At 52.5% G+C, this 9844-nt stretch overlaps 1 protein-coding gene across 3 annotated transcripts; it reads left to right on the top strand.

Annotated features, from left to right (window-relative positions):
• Positions 1–487: 487 nt before the first annotated feature.
• Positions 488–9292, top strand: RAB9B (RAB9B, member RAS oncogene family). Of its 3 annotated transcripts, XM_054075646.1 has the most exons (4): positions 511–728; positions 1925–2060; positions 2567–2802; positions 3353–9292. In XM_054075646.1, the coding sequence occupies exon 4, from the start codon at positions 3388–3390 to the stop codon at positions 3991–3993; it is 606 nt and encodes a 201-aa protein (XP_053931621.1). In that variant the 5' UTR covers positions 511–728; positions 1925–2060; positions 2567–2802; positions 3353–3387; the 3' UTR covers positions 3994–9292. The 3 variants fall into 3 exon arrangements, with proteins under 3 accessions (XP_053931622.1, XP_053931621.1, XP_053931620.1); XM_054075647.1 differs by lacking the exon at positions 1925–2060 and having other exon boundaries at positions 488–575; XM_054075645.1 differs by lacking the exon at positions 1925–2060.
• The last annotated feature ends 552 nt before the right edge of the window (positions 9293–9844 follow it).

Raw genomic sequence — 9844 nt, 5'->3', positions numbered from 1 at the left:
GGCATCTTCAACCCGGATCAGGTCGTTCAGATCCCTGTCCAACCTGACCCTGGATGTTTCCAGGCGTGGGCCATCGACCCCCACTGTAGCCACCCATGGGGACAGAGTGGGGGGACAGCGGGGGGCTGTGAGGAGACACAAGAGGAGCGGAGGGGGCCGTGAGGGGCCCGGCGGGTGACAAGGGGGCAGCAGGAGGGGCAGACAGGGGACACGAGTGGCAGCAGCCGCAAGGGGGCGCGGTGTGGCGGCTCAGGGCAGTAGATTGGGGCGGGGCGGAACAGGGCGGGGCGGGAAAAATCGCTGGACGGGGCCATACAGGGCTGTGATTGGCTCAGGGCAGAGTGGGCGGGGCCAGGCGAGCAATGATTGGCTCGGGGCGGAGCAGTGATTGGCTCGGGGCGGGGCCAGGCGGGCAGTGATTGGTTCGAGCGGGGCACGCAGGGCGGTGACTGGCTCAGGTCAGTTTTGGCCCCGTCCCCTGCCCCGCCGTGTGCTGGGCGCGAGCCGCGCATGCGCTGTGGGGCGGCACCTGCGCGCGGCGGGCCCGGTGGGTGGTGGCGGCGCCTCACAGGGAGGTGAGGGCGGGCGCTGTTCCCCGGCCCCCAGAAACCCCCCCAACCGAGGCTGGCGGAACGGGTCTTCCCCTCAGCCCCTTGCCAGGGGCCCCTGAACCCTCTGTAGGGACCTCGGTCTGCGGGGGGCCCGGTTTGGGGAGTCCCAAGGATGGGGTGAGTTGGGCTGGGGGATGCGGCGGGCTTGGGAGGGGCTGAGAGGCTGTGGGGCGGGAGCTGGGGAGGGTCCCGGCCCTGGAGAGGGTACCCGGGGCTTGAGGGGGCGGAGTTGAGGAGGGGGATTGGGGCTGGGACTGTGGGGGAAGAAAGTCCAGGGCTGGCAGGAGGGTTGGGCTGGGGTGCGAGGCGGTGGGCAGGGTTGGGAGGGGTTTGGGGCTGGAGGAGGTGTGCTAGGATGTCCTGGGACTCAATCGGGTACCCGGGGACTTGGGGGTCAGAGTTGAGGAGGGAGCTGGGAGTCAGGGCTGGGGCCCAGCCTGGGGGGTGGCCAGGGCTGTGAGACAGGCAGGGCCCTGCCAGAGGGTCTCGGCTCCTGCCAGGCTTGGAGGCAGCACCAGGGGCTCATGGGCAGCTGCCAGGCCCACACCGTGCTGTTTCTGTCTGCAAATGGGCATCCTGCGTGAGGGACGTCAGTCCCACTGCCAGTCAGGGTTAGCTCAGAAAGAGCTTACTAACTGGTGAGCAGAGGCTACAAACAGTGCTGCTAAGGTTGGTGTTGTGGCTGTGTCATAGCTGTCAGCAGTCTGCTGACCTGCCACACTCTGGGGTCGCCTGGCATAACCCATTAGTCACTTTTAAAACGTTGGGCACTTGCTAACAGACTGTTTCTAAATGGAAACTCTTTATCAGGGCAGATGGTGTGTGTCAGGGGTCAGGGACCTCCTTCAGCAAGGGTTTGGAAAAGGAATAGCAAAGGTTTTGAATAGCGCACCTGTTCAGGCAAGAGTTTCCCAAAGCCAAGAGCCCCAGGGAGCTATGCTGCAATTCCTGTTTGTCTCTTGTGACATTTGCACTTTGTCCTTTGTTTTAGAATCACTGGGTTGCACAGATGCTTCTCAAATGTCCCATGGCCTATCACATTCAGCTGTGCTTTATTTTGGGTGTTTCTGTGCAGGGGAAGTGAAATTGGTGAGCCTTTAGTTAGCTTCTGTACTTTCCGCAGGAACTAACTCGAAGCAGAAGTTTCTGACTTAAGCTTTGTAGTAAGCACTGGTTGAAAGAGCTGCAAGAAGGGCAGAAACGAAGCTGAACAGGGCCCCCTGCAGTTAATGCAGAAAGTGGGTTTTTTTCCTGGAAGGAATAGGTGTGCTGATCTGCGCGGTGTTGGATGCTCCTGTTTTGGTTGGTTGCAGGTTGGTCTGGTGGCATCACCACGAAGTAACGCACCCTTCACAGGAATGCTGGTAGCAGGTGTAAGCAAACCAGATGCCATCTCTTCTCATACCAGGCTCTTGCCAGCTGGCTTACTCTTCTAGTTAGCAAATTCAGGTACATGTTCAATCCTTGGAACAGATTCCAGAGTATGCGGGTAGGCAGGCCAAGCAGATCAAAGCTATTGACATCCTTTAGATTGAGGGGAGACACAGGTTGTGCAGCCTGTGCAGTCATGCCAGAGCTCCTTCAATTTATTCTTTTCTTATTTTGGAATTAGCATCCATAATGTACTGGCTCTGCCCTGGTCAGAAATGGGCTGTGTTGCATTTTACTTAGGGCAAGGAAAAGTCTGTCCTCAGCACCTTGTTCTTGCCTGTTTTACTCCAGCAGTCAATACTGCATTTTCAGCTTCCTAGAGCTCTGCTCCAAGCCTGGATCAACATTACAAATTGAAAGGCAGTGCACAGAGCGCAGCTCTGGCAACCTTACTGACGGATGTTTGTTTTTCAGTGACTGTTCCCTGGACAGTCCTGGAGACAGAAGTGTTGTATTTCCAGAGCAGGTACAGCACAGCCAAACAAATCTCTTAGGCCAAGCCAGACCTTTACCTTTGTTTGCAGAATGTCCCTGGGATTGGGAGGACTGGTTGCCGCTTGGCCTTTCTCTGTGACTGCTGACTAAGGAACCTGTGGTGCTGAGGTGTTGCAATGTGAACTTACACCTGTGCCCAAGCAAACTGGCCTGCAAAAAGCATTGCCAAGAAAGAGCAGCAAAGAAGCTGGGTCTGTTTCCTTGGAAAACCCCTTCTGAGCCGTAGAGATCACGCGCAGAAAACAAGTGCAGCTCCGCTTGCAAGGTGAGTCAGCATTCTTGGAGTGATTGAGAACTGGTTTGCCTGATGATTTGTATTGATGTTAGGCTGATACATCTTTTAGTTCCTTCCAGCAGAGCAAGTTGGATAGGATAAATTATTTAACTAGTGATTATACAGTGGAAAGGAAGGCCTGGTGATCCCTGGCGATTTTGCTGTTTCTGTGACAGCCTGAGGACACAGGCCAGAAGCGATGTTTGGATAGTGATGGTGTGTTTGGAAAAACTAGAAAAGCTTTCAGATGCAGAGTTTTCATCAGAAGTGGTATAACTGATACTAAACTCTCAACAGTTGTTCTTACCTTGCACTTACAGTGGTAACCTGCTGCTTCCATTTTGGACTTGTTGGAAGACTTGTGTCTCTGTAAGCTTGTCCAGTTCCCAGCTGTAGTGTCTCTAATAAGAGAGGTTACCTCCTATGTGCAAAACTTTTTCAGGTATAGGGATGGAAATACCATATTCTGTTCTTCCATGTGTAACTTTGTGCAGAAACCATGAGTCAGATAGCTGTTTTATACTATTTCTGAACTCTGCAGATTGCCTTGGGACTGAACCCTTCTGTCCTGCTGCAATGAGTGGCAAGTCCTTGCTCTTAAAGGTCATTCTCCTTGGAGATGGTGGAGTTGGGAAAAGTTCCCTCATGAACCGGTACGTCACCAACAAGTTTGACTCACAGGCTTTCCACACGATTGGTGTGGAGTTCTTAAACCGGGACCTGGAGGTGGATGGACGTTTTGTGACTCTCCAAATCTGGGACACGGCAGGACAGGAGAGATTCAAGAGCCTGCGAACTCCCTTTTACAGGGGAGCAGACTGCTGCCTGCTGACTTTCAGTGTGGATGACCGGCAGAGCTTTGAGAACCTCAGTAACTGGCAGAAGGAGTTTGTCTATTATGCTGATGTGAAGGACCCTGAACACTTCCCATTTGTAGTCCTGGGCAACAAGATAGACAAACTTGAGAGACAAGTGAGCACAGAGGAGGCCCAGACCTGGTGCATGGAAAATGGTAACTATCCATACCTGGAGACTAGTGCCAAGGATGACACCAACGTGGCAGTGGCCTTTGAGGAGGCTGTGCGACAGGTACTAGCGGTGGAAGAGCAGCTGGAGCACTGCATGCTGGGCCACACCATTGACCTGCACTCCAGCTCCAAATCAGGGTCTTCCTGCTGTTAAGAGTGGCTGCTGCTTTGGGAACATCGCTTGAGCTGGCAGCTGGATCGGAATAAGTGCGGGCAGCTCTGGGGCACTCTGAGGAGAGTGGTCAGAAGGACAATAGGTGGTTTGCTCACTGGGGAGTTGCAGCTTCACCATCTGAATTCTCGCTGGAGTTTTCAGGCACAGAGTGTGTATCTGCAGGGGGGAGCGGTTAAAAGAGCATGTGAGCATAGTCCTGCTTCCATCTCTGCCTGTTTTAGCAGGTTTAAAGGGCTGGATTAAAGTCCTTAAAATTCACTAAAGACATTAGCCATCTGATCTGTACCAAGAACTGCCTGCAGAACAAAGCTGGGAGTGCTCTAGACAACCTTTGAAGTATTTTAGTCTTGAACTCAAAAAAAATACTAGACCCACTAGACTCACGACCTTACTGCCAAAGGAAAGTCCGTTCAGCATACTGAACGAAACCTGTTGTAGAGACTCTAGCTCATGCGACTGTGAGAATGCCAAATACTAGAGTGGCTGAGATGTGTGTATCTATTGTTTGAGATAAGTGCATTGTGTCCCGAGACAGAATAGTGCTAAGAATTGTTAGAGCTCTGATACGAAGCAACATACAAAGGAGAGATGGACCTGTGTTTGAATGCGGCAGCATTGCTTCTTCGTAGCTGCCTATTTCTGTTCTGTTTTTCCTCACCTCTAACTTTGGCTTGTGTGACTGTTATTTTGTGGAGAGACTGTCTGCTTCTTGTTTAATATATGTTATCTTGTCTCTTTTGGAGGCTCAACACCGTATGTTGCTTCTCATACCTTGAAGTGCTGGATGAAAAATACCACTGTGGACATTCACTGGGTCATGTCAAAGGGTTTAGAGCTACTCAGGAGTTCAGGAGATCTGGAGCATGAAACGTCAGCTAGTTTCTGTCACAAGTAATTACTGTGTCCAGATGATATGCTCTACCATCCAGACTGGATGGTAGGTGGGTGGGATGTCTCCTAGGTGTGCAGGTGGCTGGGGCAGTTGTGCATGGTCAGCTGTTAAATCCACTCACTCAACTCAGCACAGGGACCACTGTGCTTCATTAGCTGGCGAATCAGGCTCTTCAGTTGATTTAGCATGGATGATCCCATCTGGATGCTGCAACATAGAACCCTTCACTTTATTGCCAGTTGTGTCAGGTGCAGTGCTGCTTAGCACAGGTAACTCACGTTGTCCTGGCCCTTACTCCCTAACAAAGATTCCAGTATGTTTTGTCTGTAATTCATATGGGAGAATTTACCTGTAGAGGATGCCATCGCAGTTAACTGGCCTTTGTTAACGGCTGCTATGTTCAGTCCATTGAGGAGAGAGCTGCACTAGTTCCGCCTCTATGCAAGGTGGCTGAAAAATAGGGGGCATGAGGTAGAGAACCTTCTAGAAAAAGATGCCAAGCTTTGCTGACCCCCCTCCTGCCCCCTACTAGACGTTAGTCCCAAATTATCTGTGTAGCAGAGATGAATGTTTGCCGACTGCTGTCTTTACCGTTATAACCTCATGTCCTGCAATTCCCACACAAGCATTTGTCCAAAACTATGGCTTTGTCCGTGAGTGCATAGGAGCCTGCCACAAGGAGAGCTTCTCCGAGTATGTGTCTGCTGGCTGCTGAATGTGATTCCCACTGTGATCAGCTATTGGATGGTAGATTTGTAGCTCAAATCAAACAGCCTCACTTATGCTGTGCTTTAGAGCAGGACGATCTGCCCTCATGCTGACTGGTGGCAGCTAATCCCCATGGCCGAGCAGTCTCTGAGCATGCAGGAGTCTCCTCTAGGGACACTCAGGGTGATCCTGCCCTTCTCTGCAGGGCAGCCACGTGTAGAAGGGACTGAAGCTTTAATGTAAAGTGCTTTAGAGGGATCTGATTTCTAAATGGCTGAACACTCATGTTCACGGGAATAGATAGGAAGTGCTTCCAGTCTCTGGAAAGCCAGGTCCCTTGAGTTTTAAGAGAAGGCTCTGCCTCTGTAGGTGCAACAGATTTTTACATTATATTGAAGTTATTACTGTTTATTTATCAATGCCTGGCCTCTCCAGGCCTTTAGATTTTTCTGCAGCCCTGCTTGGTATTTCCTTCAAGATTCCAGACTCTGACCTGTGGCTCTGAATTACATCTCTGAGCAGACATGTTCCCTAGAGCAGGTTTGTGCAGGGCCCAGAGTCAGAACAGGCTCACGTCCTTGCGTCCTGTCTGACCCTGCCAGAGGGTCTGCTGAGGGAGCTCCCTGCAGGTGGAACTGCTGCTTCCCCAGTGCGGATCTCATGAGATCTGTGTGATGACTGGCATCTCCTGTGGGAGAGGACAGAGACTGAACAAGCTGTGGAGTAGGAGGTGCAGGGGCAGCACACTGTTTGCAGCACCCTGGGTGCGTGTTGGTGCTAGTAGCTGAAGCCCAGAAGCCTCACAGTGCACACACTGTGCAGATGCTGTGTATTGCTGGAGGGTGCTACATAGCATCTTTTATTCCTAACGGGCATTGAATTGTTGACATTTTTTTAAAAAATATTTTATTAGGCTTATGTGTTTTAAAAAAAAATTTTAAAAAAAGTATAATATATTTAAATTGTTTAATTTATTTTACATAATACACGCAATTTCTAAAGGAGCCAGGATTTTGATCTCTTTGTTGCAAAGTCCAATGCCAATGGCCATCCCCTCCCTATGTCCACTCATGGCTGCTGTGGTTGTTGCTGTTGCTACAGAACGGGAATTGTAAAACCGAGATTCTTCCCTTATTGAAGCAAATAAAACATGGATGTACTCAAGTGAATTCAGAAAGTGGCTGCCTTCTTGGTTTGCCGAGGTTCAAGTCAGCTCCTGTTCTGAGGGATATGGAACTGAGTTGGATATAGCATCTGAGAGAGAGAAGTCACTAGGGGATCAAAGGGGTTGGTAGTTCCTGAATGTACCTAGACCAGTAGTTTAAGGAATTTAACTTATTTACCAGCTGAATTCAGTGACGAGTTTTGTCTTTTCAAGAGTGTGTCAGAAAATGCTTTCATGACAAATATTCCACATTGCTTCCTTCTGTCAGTACATTTTCATTTTCAGCCTGGGCTCTCAGCAGCAAGCCCGGTACTTTCCTTTGATTTCTTCCTGTGATCTTGGAACTGCTCCCTCGGGCTCCAGGGTGTTGTAACTGGGCATGATTTCCATAGGATGCTGAGGCAGAAATCAGCATATGGGGACTGTTCTCTTCCGTTATCCTGCCAGGATGGTCACTTATTCTGGGTGGCCTTCTCTGTGTTTGCAGAGTCTGTGCCTGCTGTTTCTGTTGGCAGAACCTTTTAGTTTATTTTTCTCCCATGTCTGCCTGCCTATCCACACTTCCAGTGTAGGGTTTCAACTCTTTGGAAATCCTGCTTTTTAAATGTGGACTAGAGTATCTGGGGAACTCTGGCATCTTACTTCAGCTGTCTTAAAACATAGCTGAAGATAGACAGCCAACGTGACTGCGTGGGAGATGATCCCAGCCTTGGAGGGTTCACAGGGACTGAGCAAGGCTGTGTCACATCAGCAAGGGCCTGTCTGAAACTACCTGAACCAAACCAGTGACTCCCTTGATGAGAGATACTTGTAACAAAATGCCAGGCAGGAGCAATTGTGAGGCTGCTCGCTCATTCCCTACTTTGCCACTGCAAGCAATAGCAGGGTGCTCTGTGGGGTGAGGAGAGGATGGATCTCTGGAGAGTGAAGAAGTGTCTCCAAAGGAAAGCAGTGAGCTGCTTCTGCGTGAACAGGTGCTGTAGCCTATCCCTGTGTGCTTGCAAAGGAGGAAGAGCGATGAGGAGTCTCCTGGTCCCATCTATCCCCCTATCTCACAGTCATCTTGATTTTGCTGCTCTGGGCCAGGTAGTGCAGCTGGAAGGCTGTGGAAACTGAAATCTCTCTAGAACTGTTAGGTGAGAAGCCCCAGATGGCTACGGATACCCTGGGGTTGCTCTCTGTGACCGAGGCTGCTCACACACCCTGTGCTTCCCAAGTGCAGCTTCTCCCTGGGTCCAAAGGCTGGCTCTTTGCAGCAGTACAGCTGTAGGGAGATTTATGGGAACACGATCTCTGGGTACTGCATGTTCTTGCATGTGTTGGAGGATGAGCAAAAAGATACGATGAGTCTGAAAAACCTACTCCAGCTTCCAGTTCCTACTGGGGAGTTTGTTCTAGCTCTGGCACCAGGAGCACTGGCATGCTCTGCTCTGGAGTAAGGAGCACTCCCTGCTCTGCTGAGGTGGGAGGAGATGGCAGCTCCTACAGCAATTGCCCGAAGGCCTGAAGTGACTCAGAGTCCCTGACTTGGAGACTGAGATGCCTGGGATAGTCCATGCAGTCAGTGCAGTGGTGGGGTACCTGCTGGGGCAATTGCCCAGGCAAAAGCAATTGGGGATGGACTCCTTGATCCCAGTGCGTACGTGGCTGATGGAGCAGCTCTTCCCTGGGGGCTTCAAGGGGCCCTTTAGGGATTGGTGGATGTGGCCACATGCAGAGATGAGGTGTTCCCATCTTCATGGGTAGCCAAGTGCTGTGCTATCGTCAGTTTTAGTCCTTCCACAAGGACTTCCAACTTGTTACTCCCTCCTTGTCCCGGGGCATCTCCCTAGCAGAGCCAAACCATGCACATAAATGGAGAGAAACCACCTGGGTGCCTGAGAGGCAGCAGGTGGTACCCTGCAGGGCAGATGGGCAGCAGTACCATGCCGTGGCCCTGGCTGGCAGGGCTCCTCACTAGCCACCACCCGTGCCAGGGCACTGTTCGCCACTTGCAGCCCTTTCCCTGCCCTGACTGAAGCTGGGACAGGGCTGGGGGAGCGGGCGCTGCCACAGCTGCTGTGCGCCCTGCTGAGAGTTAGTGCAGGTGGAGGGCTGAGCCAGGGCAGCCAGGCTTTGCTTGTGGTGCTGCCTTCCTTCCCTGAGCCTTCCTGCTCGTCCTACGCAGACTTTCCCCAGCGCTGAGCCCTTGGTAAGAGAGCAAGGCAGGGCACTGTGCCGCCTGTGCGGCTTCCGAGGAATCCGCTGTGCGGTTAGGGGCTTGCGCACGGGCTTTGAAGGGCAGCACCTGCAGGTTTGGGGTGGCTTTTATCTGCTATTCCCTTGCTAGACCGTGCAGGACTGAGCCCAAAGGAAAAGACGGCACCGCTCGCCGGCGGCCACGGGGAGGAGACGGAGGACAGGGGATGCGGAGGCGCCGGGCTGGGGCTGGGGACCACGGCTATCCCCTTTACTTTCCCTGCCCAGGGGAGGTTGCTGGCTGCACTGTCCCCAGGGCTGGCTTGCCCGGTGTCCCTTGCTGGCAGTGGCACGGGGCGTGGGATGGAGGGGGTGGAGGGGGGGTTTCTCCTTGCTGCTCTCCGGCAGGGCAGCCCATGGGACCCTCTCCAGGGACCTTGTCTCTGGTCCAGCCTCTATGGGAGCAAACTGCAGCTGCTGGACAGCATTTGGTTGCACTGACTCCCCTCCTTGGAGGGACAGTTTACTGAGATGTGATTTGGTACCAGACGGGGTTTATTCCCTGGTTTTTTTCTCAGCCAGTTCCTGGAGGGCACTGGGTGGTGAGGTTGCTGGCTGGTGTCTCTCTGCCCCTGATCAGAGCAATGCTGCCCTTGGATGCGTGTTTCCACAGCAGCAGGGAAGGAGCTGTGAGGGCAGGTCCCTTGTCCCCAGAGGGTGGCAGCAATACACAGCCAAGGGCACCCTTGACAAGAGTCTACACGTGTCCTTCAGCCCTCGGACTTGCCCAGCCTCCTGGCCATGCTGGCGGCTTTCGCACGCTACCTTGCGCTGCTGTCCCCAGCCCTCACCCTGGCCAGGGGGCACCAGTCTCTGCCAGGGGAAAG

Source organism: Cuculus canorus, chromosome 10, assembly GCF_017976375.1.
Source record: "Cuculus canorus isolate bCucCan1 chromosome 10, bCucCan1.pri, whole genome shotgun sequence".
Lineage (NCBI taxonomy): Eukaryota > Metazoa > Chordata > Aves > Cuculiformes > Cuculidae > Cuculus > Cuculus canorus.
The sequence above is the reverse complement of the archived record's forward strand: the minus strand, read 5'-3'. Positions and strand labels throughout refer to the sequence as shown.